We start from the raw sequence: 17,809 nt of genomic DNA, 5'->3' as shown, positions 1-17,809 counted from the left end.
GTCCAATTTAAAGGCCCAGCCCAAAATTCTGTCTATTTGACTTATTTTATCTTTATATTTTTCTTGTTTAATCTTTTTCAATTTCCGATAAAACAAATTGGCGGGATTATCAAACCCTACAGCAAATCATTTTCCCGCTCCTCTATCTTTCTCCCTCTAATTCACTCATCTCTTGCATTTCCTTTTTCACTTTCTCTCATTTCTCTGCAAGCAAAATCCTCATGTTTTTTCTCCATCTTCAGATCTGAAAATCAATGGAACTTCAATTAACCTCATTCTCCGACTCGGACTCCGCCACTGCCATTTCCGATGTACATAAAGCATNATGTATAACTATGGAAAATATACAAACAACAAATTGAATCTAAAATTGAATTTGTATAAATAAACTAAAACATAGTAATTGTATATAAACAAAATTACTACCTATATACATAAATAGATTATACAGATAGGTCTTGTTATGTATAACTATGACACATATACAAACAATAAATTATATACAAACAAATGCTATACATATACAATTAATTTTTATACAACACATATTTATAAAGGGAATTCGCATATACAAATATACCTTCCGAGTGGGGTACCACCAGATGGCAAAAAACATGGATATTTTGTTGCGAGTTACAAATAAAACAAACTATGACTATAACATTTAATTTAAATTAATAGTAAATTACGTCTCCAAAAGGATAACTTGTGAAAATTTCTATAGATATATTTGGGTAAATTTGTCCAATTTAAAGGCCCAGCCCAAAATTCTGTCTATTTGACTTATTTTATTTGATGTTTTTCTTGTTTAATCTTTTTCAATTTCCGATAAAACAAATTGGCGGGATTATCAAACCCTACAGCAAATCATTTTCCCGCTCCTCTATCTTTCTCCCTCTAATTCACTCATCTCTTGCATTTCCTTTTTCACTTTCTCTCATTTCTCTGCAAGCAAAATCCTCATGTTTTTTCTCCATCTTCAGATCTGAAAATCAATGGAACTTCAATTAACCTCATTCTCCGACTCGGACTCCGCCACTGCCATTTCCGATGTACATAAAGCATGGCACATTTTCGCTCTTCTATTATCAACAGGAAGACCAGCTCAGCCATCGGAGCTTTCATCCAAATGCACCTTATTTTCAGCTTCACCGGAGTTCATTGAATTTCTCTGTTCGATTCCTAATTCTCCTCTCCATTTGACGAATAATTACTTAGTCACGTTTTCTTCCATCGGATTCACATCAACCGTTAAATTCTTCGCGAATGCGGATGCCTTACCGGCTTTTGTACCTCAGTTGGAGTTTCAGGAGCTCCAGGATAGAGGACAGAGGGAGTGTATAACTAGGACTTATTATAGGAAAAGGAAGAGAGCTGGATCGGAGTTTGAGTATTCACAAGTAGTTAATAAAAGAGGACTTTTCAATTATTTTGATGGTAGGACATGGTAATTCCAGTATTTTTTGTTCTTTTAGTCTATGTGTTATGATTATGGTTAACTTGAGTATTTTGTTTGATTATTTCAGGTAAGGGAAGAAGTCAAATGATGATGCCTTTGCCTTCGATGGCACGGATGATTTTCGGACAGGTAACTTTGGAGCTTTTCATGTTTTAATTTGTAAAGTTGTGAGCCTTTGTAGTTAGTTAAGGTGTACTGCAAGCTGATATTTTGTCAAACCTTTAAAATTAGCATCAGCATTCAATTGAGATAAGAAATATGTGAATGAGATTGTTAATATGACGACATAAATGTCAATGTTTTCTAAACATGAATTGGTGAAAACATTAGAAGTGTCTGGACTTGGAATAAAGAGATTTTTGTGATAAGTTTGCGTTGAGCAGATTAGGATTAGATCTGAATTCTGATGCATATAAGATGCAGACTCAATGTTTGGGCCATTGAGGCCCTATAGATAATATAAGACTTAAAAGACTCTATGATTAGGAGAGTTTCCCTTTTTTGGGGGCCAATTAATAGTCAATTACAGCTCTTCATGAAGTTCCCATTCTTCACAGCATATACAAATCAATATGAGAAAGGATAATTAGAAACTTGTATTAGTGTATGACTTAAATGACATGGAATAGATGCCCTCCTGTCCACTTGAGCTATTGATTAATAATGCAAGAGACTAATATGTATAAATAGAAGTGTTTATTTCCTAATAGTTTAAGCTTTTGGGTGATATGGTTTATACACCTCAGGTAGACAGGTTTTGAGTTTGAGATCAACATGATATTTTTCACATACTTGGACCAAGAGAAGAATTAGGCTTGCCCGTCAGAGGGTGTATTACAATCCTTATATAAATAATCAAAATTCTCTAATCTCTAATTGCTTTTACTTTTAAATGAGATGGTTCACACACTTATAGGTAAAGGATAATGCAGTGAAAATCTCCCTCTTAATTCATGATTTCAGATCGCTTTTGATTCAAAAGAAGAGGAGACTGTCTCAAAAAAAGAAGAAGAGGAGAAATCATTCATATGAAAAGTTAATTAGGCGACTGCAAACTTTTCTTATAGAACTTGAATTGGGATCAAATAATAATATGGAAGATCACTAAGGCCTGTTAGATAATATGACACATTAGTCTTCTCAGAATTTTCTGTCTATTATGTCCAAGACTGAGGGAGATCTGGGATTTTGGCTGGTAATCTTGCTTTGCCTCACCATCTCTATGGTTATTCTTCTTAATTGGCTTTCATTAGAATGTATTGTTTTGTTCCACTTTATGCTAACGTTCAAAATATTCATCTTTGTTGTCTCTAACATTGCTGGTACAGGCATATCTCCCCAATGACAATTCGAGGTGGGGCATGAACCAGTTGACAAGAATACCATTGTCATTGGGTTGCAATTTCAGAGAATTTTATGAAATGTTCAGAACCTCTTGGGTAATTGTTGGTAGTGCCAGATCATCAAGTTCTGGACTTCAGAGTATTGAATATGAATGCAAAAACACGTTAGAGAGGGGAGAGAACAGTGATGAAGCAAATTTTGTACATATTCCTATTTGTAAATCTAAAGTTCCTAGTCATAGCCTGTTCAGATTCCCTAGATCAACAAGAGTTGAACATATCACAGATTCCATGCTTCAGATGAATCCACACCCTGCCAGTTCAGCTTCTGAGATGGTTGGTACTACAGAAAAGAAAATAAACTCTTGCATAAATTCCTGTACTATAGTGGACAAAGAAATGGAAATTTTGCTATCTGCAGCTGATGCTTCTGTCTACGACTTTGAAAGGATGACTCAAAAGGAAAATTTTGTGGAAGGCAACAATGAAGAACCAGCTTCTTATCCTGTCAGTAATATAAACGTTAACTGCACTGAGACTCATACAACAAAGACGCTCATATCACCTCAAGATGATTTGCCTGCAGAGAATGCTACCATAGAATGCTCGACTTCACTTCTCCACATAGATACAGTGAAAAATGATAAGCCTCTGCAGAGCCATGCCATCTTAGCGCGCACACAATCTTTTGGTCAGAAGCAGCTGGGGAAAGCATTCCCCAATTCAAAATCCTTTCAGAGGGATGTATTAGATCACGGGGAGCCGAAGAATTCCAAGGCACCAAAGGATCATAATGCCGCCAGTCTGCTTCTCAACAAAGAGCAACTTAGAAGAGATGCAACGTCAATCCCTGTGAAGCTGAAGCACAAACAGAACTATGACTTGGGTATGGACATTAAAGAGAGGAAGGAAAATCCAAAAGAAAATAGGGAGAATGTCATATGTAACTCTGCAAAAGTAAGCTCCAGTGCATCATTTTATTTGACTTGTATTTGGTAAGCTTACTGCTGTAAAATCATGATGTAAACATCAAGGTGCTTATTTTGTAGAACCAATCGGAGCAAAATCAATTGCCTAACTTCGACTCTTATATTGTGGAGGAAGAAGAGGGTTCAGGTATTTATCTTTGACTGGCTTTCAATCTGTAGCAATGTTTATTCCGAAGTTTTTATCAATTCATGCCTTTAACAATCCTGATGACTATTTGCAGGTGGTTATGGGACGGTGTACAGGGCAAGGAGAAAGAGTGATGGAGTGAAATTTGCAATTAAATGTATGATATGCACCCAAACACTTGCTTATTATATTAAATTTAAATTTCTTTGATTTGCTATATTTGATCGTATAACTATTTTAGGATCCTTTAGCAGTTGAATGCTGTTTTCATTCTTCCATATTGTTGAACTTGACTGGTTAACTTCCATGATATATCTGTGGAAAGGTGTAGGTCGATACTCGTTAACCTTATTGAGCAAGGTCAAAGGGAGAACGTATTGTAGTATAGGTTGGTGGTGCATCAAAGATTGGAGGCATTCTTCTGTCTTCATTATTACTCCCTCCGTCTCAACTTATGTGATTAGATTGACTGACACAGTTTCAGAAATATGGAAAGACTTTGCTATGTTCCAAAACTATCCTTAGAACTAATTAATTTTTTAACAGAAATGTACTTTATGAACTTTTTTGCCAAATAAGTGGAACCCAACATGGGTAAAATGTTGATAGGGTCATTAAATGCTTGCCAAATAAGAAAATGTGTTATTCTTTTTGTGATTGACTAAAAAGAGAAGTGTGTCAGTCCCAAAAAGATTGAGAAGTAGAACTATCTGTTTTGTTTGTGGCACTGTGTGTTGCTTTTTGTGTCTCTATATCAGTTTGAGGCATTGTTTAAACACTTGTGCATTGTTCCCGTGCTGAAACATTGTTTCATTATCAAAGAAATGGTAAAATGGAGTATCTATGCTCTTTTCATCATTGAGTTTCTCTGATACACATCCATGTATTGCCCTCAGTTGCCTTAACTGGGGACCAATTTTGATGCTTTTATGGTGATCAATATAATTGAGAAGTTTATTGTGACTTTGCAGGTCCTCACCCAAATGCTAACACACAACATGTCCATAATGAGTTAAAGATGCTTGAGCGCTTTGGGTAATGACGTAGGAGATTGTTTTGAGGAACCATGGATACAACATGAATATATGCATATATTATATCTATAGCTATTTATGCACCATGGGAATTCTTCTAAAAGCTCTGCTTTATGACAGGGGAAAGAACTGTGTCATTAAGTATGAAGGATCATTCAAGAATGGAAATTCTGACTGCCTTGTTTTAGAGCATGTCGAGCATGATAGACCAGAGGTTGATTTCTCTTTAATCTTTTGATTTATCTAGTTTAAACATATAATAGTTGTTATGTTAACATGTTTATTGTCATGGTTCATACTTAAGGTCTTGAAAAGGGATATGAATGTTTCCCAGCTCCGGTGGTATGGCTTTTGCATGTTCAGGGCACTTGCTGGTTTACATAAACAGGTAAGAATATCAGAAACGATGCAAGTGAACTGAATGGATTTCCTGGTAACACAACTAACTTCTAAATTTCTTACATGCAGGGTATTGTTCACAGAGATGTTAAACCTGGAAACTTCCTTTTTTCAAGAAAGTTTGATAAAGGCTACCTCATTGACTTTAACCTAGCTCTGGTGAGTGGGCTATCCAACTTCGTAGAAATTTCCTTCCTGTTATGTGTTGAATTTGAACAATCTAATTGATTTTCCTTATCTATTTACTACATAGGATCTGCACCAAAAATATGGAACATCAGGTACTTCCTCTTCGTGTTGTTTTCCTTCGCTTGAAAGATGTCTTGTGCTTCCAAGTTCCCATTACATTATGATTTTAAGTTTCTCTTCAACAGAAGAATGAGCTTCTTTAAGGGGAAAATGGACAAAAATGCAACATTATCCCAAGATTGCTATTAAAATGTGACCCTGAGACTGTTTTAACTCCCAATAGTGTTGAATACTTCAAGTTCAATCTTCATTACATTCTCTTTTATTGTATATTAGCAATTGAATGTTCACTAAGAACTGCATATGTATAATACACAGACAAGACAAAGTCAAGCCATGCCACAAGCTTTAATAGTGATCCTATTCCCCCTGCCAAGTCTCTTCCTCCAATAAAACAGAGAAGATTCTCAACTGTAAAACTTGAGGAAGGCATCAATGAGGAAGCAACAAAAGGCGTTAAGTCTCCAATACGATCCAAAAACCTTAAAAGGAAGGCTGACCAAGAAAAGGTTGGCACTGATATTGCACATAGGAGTATTAGAAAAAGTCAAGGTGCTGATGGTTCGGGGATAACCTCAGCAAAGGATGCCACAAGCAATAGGACTCCATCAGCAGAAAGGTTGAGAGAACCCCTTCCATGTACTGGTAGGAAGGAGCTGATTAACCTAGTGCAGGAAGTACGCCAACGTTCAAGCCATGTAGATACGAATGGTCCAACTTCTAAGAGAAAGCGGGTTGCTGCAACTCCAGGAAAAGTAGAAAAGAAGTATTACATAACTCCAATGCCGTTGCATTCATCTGGAATTGCCATTGGTGGTGCTGGTTTACTGAAAAGCAAAGGTCTGTTATTTTGTGTAACCAGTTTTGGTCGGAACTGTGGTCTGAGTTTTATTTTCCACTGTTTCCAGGGGACCGGATGCAAAAGCGAGAAGGACCCTGTGTTGGAACTAAGGGTTTCAGAGCTCCAGAGGTTAGTATAGCAATTAGCTAATTTTGTATTCATTTTCACTCACTGTGATTTAGCCTGTTGCCCATATATTCATTCATGCTGCCTTTTGTTTTAAGTTGAAATATAGCAGTCATCTTAACACCATCATCATCATAAAAGTCAGAATCCTTTAATACATAATAAAAAAAATCACTGGCCATTATCATCATATTTTGCTTATTCCACTGATCGAGGACTCGTAATGGGTGCATGAACAGGTGCTATTCAGATCTGTACATCAAGGTACAAAACTTGATATTTGGTCAGCTGGAGTCACTTTACTCTATTTCATTATTGGCCGAACACCATTTGCTGGAGATCCTGACCAGTAAGAAACTTTGTCTGTATTCATTGCCATTGAACAAGATAAATGATTATGGGAATTTGCTAACCATTGTATAATATCTAATTAGGAACATAAAGGAAATAGTGAAATTGAAAGGAAGTGAAGACTTGTGGGAAGTGGCCAAACTACACAACCGAGAGTCTTCATTTCCAGCGGTACTAATAATTCCAATGTTTTCTTGAACTGTTCTTTTTTTTCATTCAGCTCCATATGCATAGTTCTGAATAGTACATTACCATGAAACAGGATTTATTTGACACCAAATCTCTATCGCCTGTAAAATTACGAGATTGGTGTTCAAGAAACACCAGAAAATTAGATTTTCTGGAGATCATTCCCCAATCACTTATTGATCTTGTGGACAAGTGTTTAACATCAAACCCAAGACTGAGGATTAGTGCAGAGGACGCCCTCCGGCATGAGTTCTTTGCTCCATGCTACGAGACTTGGAGAAAGCAGAAGCTGCATCGTCTAAGGTTTAGCCAAGAGTCCCAAGACCTAGGATCTACACTTACTCTACCAGAAAGTTCTCAGTCGTGTAGTATTGTAAACAAGGTACAAGTAGCTAATTGAAGCCTTTTTACCAGTTGTCATGTAAAAATATCTAACCAATGCATGTAATTCTTTCAACAACTCTTGAATTTAGTGTAGTCATATGCTTTACTGATGTTGTATCTATAAGTCGTTAATAGAAACTCAAGGCTATTGTTTGCTGCCTTTTTTAACTGTGACTGGAATCATTTGTTGTCATTCAAAGAAGTGAATGAAAGCGTTTTACAGCTTTAGATGTTTATGTGATGCGTGAACCATATCAGTTTACTTGCAAGAAAAGGCAAGCAGATTCTTCATACTCCTTGTTCCTTTAGTTCTTTGAAGGTTCAAGGAAGCTTACTTTTACAGGTAGTAGACTATTTTATTTTTAACACACGCTCTTTGAGTGCGAGACTTTGAAAAGGAGAATAAATGTTGTTGATGACATGGCAGTTTTCAATTGGCTGAAATACGTGGAAACATAGAGGTGACACCCCGGTCAATTCTATCAAAAACCAACTTGTGCGAGATAATTTATAACTTAACCTATACGTAATACTTATACAATTGGTTCTTCTAGTTTCTTCTGAACCCAACGACTCAGAATTTCCCTTAATTACCCCTGTATTTAAACATTAAATTAAATTACTGCGCTCCTCCAAATTTCATTTTTCTTTCGTCAATATTAACCATATAATTTTGTTTAGTTTGTGGAATGCTAAACATTGCATCACTTCTATCAATTAACGCATGATTTTTTTTTGATCGTATACGATATTATCCACCCATAATTTATTTAAAATCAGAAGCAATGACAAGAGACAATGTGACTAGCCGATAAATTTTTTATTACCAAACGTAGACAATTAATTTACTTCTTACTAAAATTACTTGTTAATATGCAATTTATCGGATTTATTTTGTAGTATTTACAAAAGTAATATTACTTTTAATTCAATATATCCGATAGGCAAGAAAGAAAAGAAAATAATAATCAATGAGGGTATAAATGTAAAGTTACAAGAACTGACGCTGGAATTTTCATATAATTTCCTGTAAATTCGAGAAGCGACCAATTATCCGAAAAACAGCACTATATAAACGCATCTGCAACGCCTTACAGGCAGAAGACTTTCGCATATCGGTATAGCAAACATTTGTGTACGTTCAGATAAATATCCTTTGCTCGTTTCAGTTCCAAAAACTCGAAGAAGAAGAGAATAATGGAGGGTTTCACATCATTCTTCGACTCGCAATCTGCCTCTCGCAACCGCTGGAGTTATGATTCTCTCAAAAACTTCCGCCAGATCTCACCTCTCGTTCAAACTCATCTCAAGCAGGTATTTTTATTTCTTCTGTTCTGTTAATTTTGATACAGATTTGTGATTTCTTACGGTATTATCAACTTTTTAGGTAGATATTGTGGTTTTTTTTAGGTTATTGATATTTGAGAGTTCTTATGGTTCGATTGTTGTTTTTTATTTGCACGGTTGAATTTGGAACGCTTTCGGTGATTAGAATCAAATTGTTTTACCCTGCGGCTACGGAACTTATCGGATTATTTGTTGTTTGTTGAAAATTGCCCTAATTTTTAGTTTTGCTTTGAAATTTGTGGAAGCCCTAATTTTCACCTTCTCCTTATTGACATTGAAAGGAGAGAAAATTAAATTGAAGTTTTGTTGTATAGTTCCTTCTTTTCCACATGGTTTGAAGTTCATTCTATCATGAGTTAGTTAAATAAAATCTGGTATTACGTTGGATGTTTCTTTGGCAACTAATCAGAGATTTTGTACATAAGAAAAGATATTCAAATGAGCTGCACCGTTGGTTGGATGTGTGTGTATGTATCGACAAAAACTCGTGTTTAAATAACCATTATATCCGACGATCGTTCCTGAACCAACGTTTTGATTGATTAGTTTTGTGACTTCATGATAAATTAAGAAAGAATTTTTGCGTTGAATTGTATCAATGTGGAAGAATTTGTTACACATATCTCCCTTTTTTATTTTTTTTCAGTATATGTCGTTTTACCATGGCTTGTGTATGTATTTTGATTTTGATTAATTTTATGGTTGCAGGTCTACCTGACGCTATGCTGTGCTTTAGTGGCATCAGCTGCTGGGGCTTACCTTCACATTCTATGGAATATCGGTGGCCTCCTCACAGCATTGGCTTGCATGGGAAGCATGGTGTGGCTTCTGTCAAGTCCTCCTTATCAAGAGGTACACACCAACTTTACTGCCTTATAAACCTTAGCAGTCGCTTGCCGTGGGCCTCCTTTAGTTGTGCACTTTTGTGGTTATGTCTGTTATTGAATTTGAACTTATATTTTCGTTATTTCGGTGAGCAGCAAAAAAGGGTGGCTCTTCTGATGGCAGCTGCACTTTTTGAAGGTGCTTCTATTGGTCCTCTGATTGAGCTGGGCATTAACTTCGATCCAAGGTGTGTCTCCCTTCCTTATTGTCATTTTTTCTGTTTGAAAATATTGCTCCTGTTCTCTGGTGTGTTAGTTTTGACAGTTGTGTTCTATGTTGAGCTTCCTGTGTAAAATCCACTGTTTTGGGATTTTCAGCTTTTGAGTCGGAAGTGGGACCACATTATTGTGTGATCTTAGGGTATTAGGTTGGGTCTTTAGATTTTCAGTACTCGATTTGAATTGCAGCGTCTTCTGCATTTGAATGCATCATTTTGTGTATTTGTGTTTTCCTTTCTCTTAAATGCTAGAGCATCACAAGAATATGTCCTAATTTACTTGGGTAGGGAGTAGAATGAATGCTGTCTTTTTCAGGTTCAATCCAACCTAATTCAGTTGGTGACAGTCTGATCCTTGATTTTAACTGTTGCATTATCAGGGAAGTGTTTAGTGTGACTCTTGTAATTTAGCATTTCTCATTACTGTTTTCTTGTAGTAGCTTGTGGAATTCTGTGTCCTTGTATGAATTGTGCAATTCTCTTATATATTAAAACCGACTATATAACAGCTTCAATGTTATAACATCTTTGAGAGCAGCTTTTCTGATACATCATTTTCTCCCATTGCAGCATTGTGTTTGGTGCTTTTGTAGGTTGTGCTGTGGTTTTTGGTTGCTTCTCAGCTGCTGCCATGTTGGCAAGGCGTAGGGAGTACTTGTACCTCGGGGGCCTTCTTTCATCTGGTGTCTCCCTTCTCTTCTGGTTGCACTTCGCATCCTCCCTTTTTGGTGGTTCCATGGCTGTTTTCAAGTTTGAGGTATATGCATTGTTTTCTGCATGCTGCAGTTTAGCGTCGTTTAATTTGCAAGTTGCTCTAATATTTTTCTTCCACTAACACCACACCTCCTATTTGGCAGTTGTATTTTGGACTCTTGGTGTTTGTGGGCTACATTGTCTTTGACACCCAAGAAATTATCGAGAAGGCTCACTTGGGTGATATGGACTACGTTAAGCATGCTTTGACCCTCTTCACAGATTTTGTTGCTGTTTTTGTGCGCATTCTGATCATCATGGTAAGGGGAGATATTTCAATGGTTATGTTTGAAATGTCTGATCTTTTGATGTTTTGGCCATTAAATTGACTCTTGTTTCCCTTGTTTGCAGTTAAAGAACGCATCGGAGAAAGAAGAGAAGAAGAAGAAGAGGAGAAACTAGATTTGGTTCTATGGGCTACTGGGACTCTAACCTGTGTGGTTTTCATAATACACTGTGTTCACCTGAAACAAGCATGTTAATAGTTTGATACTAGCTTTAGCATTGGCTGTGATACAATATCGTGTGACATGCCATTATGGCTGCGATTGACATGTAGTCTTTTTATCTTTTGAAGCTTTTTAACATTTGATAAGAGAAGTTCCTTGTTATAATATTGAAGACGGTACTTAATTTCTTTTTTCATCTCCTTTCTCTATTCGTTCGTTCTGCGTTTTCAGTTATTTACAACCCCGAAGTTAGTTATCGATCCTCCAATTTCCATTACCCATATCTAATTCACCGTCTGTTGAGTGATGCTATTGTTGTAGGACAAGTATATGCATAAATTACAAAACAATTTAAGAAAGTTTTGTACTACTGGGGTGTTGATGGTATCAGAGGGAAGTATGACCAAAACAACTACAATAGGATGGATTACGATTCAGTTTTTTAACTGATAATGAAGGGCAAACATGAAATTAAGTCAATCGGACTCTTTAATTTGTCTGGAGAAGAAGTACAATTTGAAATACATTTTGCTTAATTTTTAAATATTATTAAATTAATATATAAAAAATAAAAATAATTTCAGGATAAATTCATTTGCCTTACGTTATTTTTTTATTCAGAGTCCAAGATAGTAGTATTCTACCAGTTTTAAAAGGGAAAAAAAGGAGGATGGAAAACGGATCATATTTGTGGACAGACCCGGTTAAATGATCCATGTCGCAGTAAAACCCAGAGAGAGCGAGCGACTAGTCTTCTTCTTCATCAGCTGGACTGTGAATCCAATTTTTCCAACTCTAGAGGAAAGTTACTCCCAGTAGAGCAATTCTTCTCCTTTTGCCTAATTGGAGCTGTGAGGTTTGTTATAGGAAAAAAAATAATTAAGCAAATGAAGAAGCTTATAGAGTTCGGACGAAAGGCGATGTTCTATATTAGGGTTCTCTCAGGATACGAAGAGCGTAAAATCCGATCCTATCGGTTACAGCTTCAACAACGTCTTCAACAGGTTCTTCTTCATTCCTATTTTTACTTAGAAATGTGTAAGTTAAGTTAATTGGAAGAGGGCAAAGATATATTATAAATTAACATGGTTTTGCAGTCAACTTTGGGATTATATGGCTTCTTAATTGTTAGTCTCATGTTATTACTTGATGGTATACTAAAGCTTTAATCTTGCCTACACTAAGTTTATTTGAACTGGAAAAATCCAATTTTAAATCACCAAAGGCAGCTATTGGACCTTAATTTTATCTGTTACCTGAGATTTGTGGTTATACTGTTTTGGTGTGTCTATTCCAGGGCAAGTTTGTATTGGATAGATGGTACAATCTTCAGTCTTTGGGTTAAAGATTTCATTGAGGCATACTTATACGCTATCACAAGCTTCCTTTTCTCTTGACCATCCAGGAATCTTTTTATTTTATTCGTTTGGTGAGGGTGGGGAGAGGAACACCTTCATGATCGGCAGCTGATTCCCCAGTCTCCGGTTCCAATTATATTTATATCAAAAATTTCTGAAAGTATTTATGAAGTCTATACACATTGTGCACCCAAGGTGTGGCCTAGTGGTCAATGAAATGATTGAGAACCTTGAGGTCTCAAGGTCAAAACTTGGCGGAGATAAAAATTTCAGAAAGTATTTATGAAGTCTATACACATTGTGCACCCAAGGTGTGGCCTAGTGGTCAATGAAGTGGTTGAGAACCTTGAGGTCTCAAGGTCAAAACTTAGCAGAGATAAAAAACACTAGGTATTTTTCTCATCTGTCCTAGCCTAAGTGGATAGAGTTACTTGGTACGCGTTGCTTGTGGGAGGTGGCAGGTATTCTGTGGAATTAGTTGAGGTGCGTGTAAGCTGGCCCGGACACCACGGTCATCATAAAAAATAATTCTAATACACATTGTAAACAGAGAGTAATGTGTGCACTTGTAATTTGCACGACGTCATTAAAATCCTGGATTGGCCCCCTGGTTGATGGTCAGGGTTTTCTAGTTTGTGTAGGAAATGGGTGGCCCCTGATGATTTTAAGTTTGGTTCCAGTTCCCAGTACACCCATGACCCACCTGGAAAGTATAGAAGAAGTGCTATACGTGCAGTGGCTAGAGACTAAATTAATCCTTGATAATTATTGCAAAGAAATTTGACAAATTGCAGTCATTGAAAATATTAGTTGATAGATTGTTTTTTATGCCATGCTTTTAGTTATAAACCCTTTTTCTGATTTCTGTCTCTGTATGAATGTGTGTCTGATCAGGCGGAAGAGAGGAAGGCAGCAGTAAGGAAGATTCCCGAGCAGATGATTTTATCAGAAGTTAGACGCATGGTGGAAGAGATGCAAGCTTTAAATAAGAAGTTAGAAGATACTGTAAGCTCACAATCTTCTTGATTCTTATTTCTAATGTTTCGTGATTGTGAAGCATGCTGCCAATTGCCTTAATCGTTCTGATTATAACACTTTAGAAACAGTGAAACTGTCAATGGTGCATTTTTTAGATTAAAATGTTTGAATAGCTTACTCTATTGAGTGTGGTTAAAAGGTGTAACGTAGGAGTAATTGCTCAATATATATAGGTGAATAACATAAGGTGATAAGATTGTCATGTCAAATTTGAAATGGAATAACATAGCGTTGGCTTATATTAGTTTGAACTGACCTGTCAGAAAAGTTGAATTGCCAGTGGGAGAGAAAAAAATGTCAAGTGACAGGCTTCAAAGTGAATTAGGTTAATTCATTAGGATGGATCCCTTGCTTTCTTTTTGCTTCAGTTTGCAGTACAGAAGAACCAAGTTCTCTACTGATGTCAATTTACTTCTCTTTAAGACTCGTGTTTATTATAACTTCTTTGCCATCTCTTTTAGTGTTTGGTCGTGGTTAATTCCAAGAATGAATCCCTTGGATAAAATTTTCACTTCCCACCTATCCATAACAAAGAAGTGTGTTTGTTCTCTTTAGTCCTGTCTCTGCATATCCTTCTCTTATCTGGTTGTCTATTTACTCCCTAGTGCCATTGTACGTTTACTATACATTCACTCCTCTCAGAAAATCTGGATCCCTCGCCATCCCTTTTCTTTCTGCAGACAGGCAGTTCATGAATTCTCAAGTCAAAGCTGTTATCTTCACCGGCAAAGTTATTTGGAGCAGATGTTACTTATCTGCCTTGGAGTTTTCCCGTTCAACTGGCAGGTTCAGAATGGGGTTAATAACATGTTTTCTAGGACTACATCACTCCGTACACTGATACTCTGATATTGAATGTATAGTTCCAAAGCTGGGAGAGAGAAGGAAAAGAAGGGAGAGGGGCCATGCTAGTAATAATAAGCCAAGTGGCTCATGAGTGTCGATCAATATTACTTCCGATCCATACTCGTCTATCTGTTAAGTCAGAATCACTTATTGTCTCATGGTGTTAGGAGGAACTTAATTTTGCTGAATGTAAAATAGGGCTGGGTTCGAGCTTCTCCAACTCATGACTTTTCTGCTACTTATAGTATGTGCCTCCTGTGTTATTGATGTGATTGATATGATTGAGTAATGGTTGAATATTTTCAGGAGACAGCTATAACTGATTATTTCAAGCCTTTAGACCAGCAGGCAGAGGAAGTAGTGAAAATGCAACTTAAGGGAGATGAGAAGAGAAAAGATGAGATGATGGAGGCCATGCAGAATCAAGCACTTGTTGAGATGGCTCAAGCAGAGAAACAGAAAAACATGCAAATGCTAAACACAAACAAACATGTCCAAAAGAAAACATCTACAGAGACACTCAATCAGAAGTAAGATAATTTTGTAGAGTAGTTAATTGTTTGCGAAATTGGTACTGTTAGAGTTCATATAGTCTTGCTTCTCTGAAGGGCATTATTTTGGAAATGCAAGAAAGAGAAATCAGGTCCTGTCCCAAGCATCGGATGAATTTGTAACAATAAGGAGTGACAAGCCTCCATAGGGCGGAGATTGGATTTAGAGTTTACGAGTTCTGAATTCTAGGAAATACAACTTATTCTTGATAAACTATTTATACATATTTGAGTGGATTTTTAACCACAAATACAAGGAAGTTTTATGTTCCCTGCATTGAAGTCATCAAGGTGTTTTATTCCTCACCAAGAATATTGTTCAAATTAATTCAAACTTGTTGATTAGAGTTCAAATTAATAAATTCAAAGTTGTCAACAGATAATATTTTGAAGTTGGACTGACCAAGGGGCTGCCCAAACCAAGAAGTTCCTATTCTTTGATTTGTTCCTTTGATGTTTTGACAAAGTCTAGAAGTAGAAATAATTAAGATTTTGTTTGTGTGTGTGGGGTGGGTGGGGGCTGGGGGGTGGATAAAAGATTATTTACTCTAAACAAAGACTCATGATCCCAAAAATTTAAATCTTCTTCATTTTCCACATAATTATGACCCACATAGAGCTCCAAGAATAGTACCCCCTCTTCCCCAAACAAAAAAAAGAAAAAGAATAAAAGGTGCATAGACTATATCAAAAATATTAAATTAACAGCAACAATAACAATATATTCAATTTAATTGCATCCAGAATATGACCTAGTGATCAATGAAATAGTTGAGAATTTCAAATTCAAAACTCAGCAGAAATTAAATACTAGGTAAATATTTTTTTATGTAATTCTACGAGTCTGGAAATCAATAATATTAAATTACTAGCTGCCAAATCAACCCAAAAGACAGTTCAATTGAATTTGTCCACTTTTATTATTACTTATCAAACAAGGGATTTATTGGTTGTCTTCGTGTCTATTATCTACCATCACTAAGATACACCCAAATAAAAGATTATTTTTACTCAGAGAACAAAGGGAAAAACAATGAAGTTATCTCTGATTGGTTTTTCCTTATATATCTTATCCATGTATCTTTTTAAAATAAATTTCTAACCTTTAGTCATTTTTTATTTTTTAAAAAAGCAAAATGTTGTGAGTCAAACAATGCTGGATTAATCCACAAGAAAAGATAACATTTTATTCTTGGTGCATCCCTATTCCCTAATACTTATTTGTTTTTTCTTCTCTGAATCATTTCAACTCATTTTAGTCTTAGGCTCTTAGCTTTGTCTGTGTGAGCTTGATTATTATATTATCGATCAGATAAAAGAGGTAGTTTTTGTCTCCTCACTATCCACCCAACGTCCTAACTCCAAACCTTTCTTATATTTAGATAATATTTAAGATAATATTTTTTTACTTATCAAATATTAAAAAATAAGTCCAAAAACTCCTTTTGTTTTGTAAAAAGATTATTTTCCTTCATATATACTAAACACACCCCTTAAGCATATATTTTTGGTCACATGAAAGATATATATATGTATGTTGAATGTCTCATCAATATGCAATCTTTATCAGCAACTCACCACATGTATATATCCTTTTGGATGTCTTTTCTTTACAAGTCTCTAATCTTATTTTGATCCTTTTCATTAACCCACTAATTAATTAAAGCACTCTCTTTTACCTAATGTTGAAATATTCTCATTTTCTTTTGCCTCAAAGAAAAAATGATTTATATATTGTTCATTATATTCTGTTGAATGCAAATGGTCCAATTGCACTCATTTACTTTTGAATAAAAGAAAAATAATCTGGTAAACACATGAGAGCGATAGCTTCATGATTAAAAGCATGTAAAATATACTAATTGTTGCAAGTTTGATTCTTGTGCTTTATATTGTTTGTGCTTTACTATATTCCTAAACAAAATTGGTGTAAAAATGAATGATTATCATGCCTGCTGTTATGAGCCGAAATAAGATGATTATTGTTTTTTATAAATAAATTTTAAAAACCCAATGAAAAATGACATTTGATCAATACCCTCTCTCATATTAGTTGTCACATTTTTCTTTTACACATTTCTTAAAAATCATAAATAATTTTTTTTTTTTACTATTTAACATTAATCTCTTTCCGATAAATTGTACTTTAAATCATAGTCTATTATCATTATAACTTAACCCTCTCTTAGCTTCTTTTTTTAAAAAAAATAGATATTCTTATAGTCAAGGAAAAGATTAATAATTGAAAAAAGACAGAGAAACAAACTAGTATAGCATATCCATCATATGTTTGATGATAATGAAACATTAACATATAGAAAACATCGAGAAAATAAATAATTGACTAACCCATAGGCCATAGTACTACCCCATGACCTCATATCATTAGACTAATTAAGTATAAAATTTAATTAAACATTCCAAAGTTGAAAAACAAACAAAATTGAGATGTCCTTATGCCTTGATCCATTAATAATTCAAGTTATCTTTTTTTGGAAATTCACAAGATTTTTATGTTAATTCAGAAGTGGTTAATGAGTTAGAATTACAAATTATGATATTTCAGGTTTAAGTTTTAGGAAAGATAAAAGAATATTAGGTGATTTCTTCTTATACGTTCAAATTTTGATAAACAAAGTTATCAGATAGTTATATTGATGAGACGTAATATATGCATATTGTAATTAGTTGAGATGAGCGTAAACTAGCTAAACACCACGATTATATTGCTTATGAACGAGTTTTGGATTTTTTTTTTTTAATTTACCATTTCCAAAAATTAAAAAATAGACAAACAACCTTTTATGATAACTAAAGGCAGGTAATTGATATTGATTCTTTTCTGGGGTTTCTTGGTCTTTTTAATTATTTTTT

The 17,809-nt window shown here is 35.2% G+C and overlaps 4 protein-coding genes across 7 annotated transcripts in view; 3 read left to right on the top strand and 1 right to left on the bottom strand.

Moving 5' to 3' along the window:
* Nucleotides 1-17,809, bottom strand: part of LOC125878333 (GTP-binding protein YPTM2) — a 182,990-nt gene that overhangs the window by 81,566 nt on the left and 83,615 nt on the right. The window lies entirely within an intron of this gene.
* Nucleotides 862-7,612, top strand: LOC125878306 (uncharacterized). Its single transcript, XM_049559532.1, has 15 exons — nucleotides 862-1,437; nucleotides 1,527-1,588; nucleotides 2,788-3,759; nucleotides 3,852-3,918; nucleotides 4,013-4,075; nucleotides 4,890-4,953; nucleotides 5,073-5,166; nucleotides 5,257-5,340; nucleotides 5,421-5,510; nucleotides 5,605-5,632; nucleotides 5,919-6,440; nucleotides 6,509-6,570; nucleotides 6,807-6,916; nucleotides 7,002-7,089; nucleotides 7,181-7,612. Exons 1-15 carry the CDS (start codon nucleotides 996-998, stop codon nucleotides 7,505-7,507), a joined length of 3,075 nt encoding a protein of 1,024 aa, XP_049415489.1. The 5' UTR covers nucleotides 862-995; the 3' UTR covers nucleotides 7,508-7,612.
* LOC125878325 (bax inhibitor 1-like) lies at nucleotides 8,532-11,354 on the top strand. The gene is made up of 6 exons (XM_049559553.1): nucleotides 8,532-8,805; nucleotides 9,547-9,690; nucleotides 9,819-9,910; nucleotides 10,511-10,697; nucleotides 10,798-10,953; nucleotides 11,045-11,354. Exons 1-6 carry the CDS (start codon nucleotides 8,689-8,691, stop codon nucleotides 11,093-11,095), a joined length of 747 nt encoding a protein of 248 aa, XP_049415510.1. The 5' UTR covers nucleotides 8,532-8,688; the 3' UTR covers nucleotides 11,096-11,354.
* On the top strand, nucleotides 11,842-15,183 carry LOC125878335 (uncharacterized). Its single transcript, XM_049559570.1, has 3 exons — nucleotides 11,842-12,146; nucleotides 13,395-13,505; nucleotides 14,691-15,183. Exons 1-3 carry the CDS (start codon nucleotides 12,030-12,032, stop codon nucleotides 14,916-14,918), a joined length of 456 nt encoding a protein of 151 aa, XP_049415527.1. The 5' UTR covers nucleotides 11,842-12,029; the 3' UTR covers nucleotides 14,919-15,183.

Source organism: Solanum stenotomum, chromosome 10 (assembly GCF_019186545.1).
Source record: "Solanum stenotomum isolate F172 chromosome 10, ASM1918654v1, whole genome shotgun sequence".
In the NCBI taxonomy this organism is placed as follows: Eukaryota; Viridiplantae; Streptophyta; class Magnoliopsida; order Solanales; family Solanaceae; genus Solanum; species Solanum stenotomum.
This window is presented reverse-complemented; position numbering and strand designations above follow the sequence as displayed.

Coding starts and splice junctions, on each gene's coding strand:
- LOC125878306 (XM_049559532.1), top strand. CDS start 996: ATGGAACTTCAATTAACCTCATTCTCCGACTCGGACTCCGCCACTGCC. Junction 3,760..3,851: donor TCATATGTAACTCTGCAAAA/GTAAGCTCCAGT, acceptor CTTATTTTGTAG/AACCAATCGGAGCAAAATCA. Junction 5,633..5,918: donor CCAAAAATATGGAACATCAG/GTACTTCCTCTT, acceptor TATAATACACAG/ACAAGACAAAGTCAAGCCAT.
- LOC125878325 (XM_049559553.1), top strand. CDS start 8,689: ATGGAGGGTTTCACATCATTCTTCGACTCGCAATCTGCCTCTCGCAAC. Junction 9,911..10,510: donor GGCATTAACTTCGATCCAAG/GTGTGTCTCCCT, acceptor CTCCCATTGCAG/CATTGTGTTTGGTGCTTTTG. Junction 10,698..10,797: donor TGGCTGTTTTCAAGTTTGAG/GTATATGCATTG, acceptor CCTATTTGGCAG/TTGTATTTTGGACTCTTGGT.
- LOC125878335 (XM_049559570.1), top strand. CDS start 12,030: ATGAAGAAGCTTATAGAGTTCGGACGAAAGGCGATGTTCTATATTAGG. Junction 12,147..13,394: donor TTCAACAACGTCTTCAACAG/GTTCTTCTTCAT, acceptor GTGTCTGATCAG/GCGGAAGAGAGGAAGGCAGC. Junction 13,506..14,690: donor ATAAGAAGTTAGAAGATACT/GTAAGCTCACAA, acceptor GAATATTTTCAG/GAGACAGCTATAACTGATTA.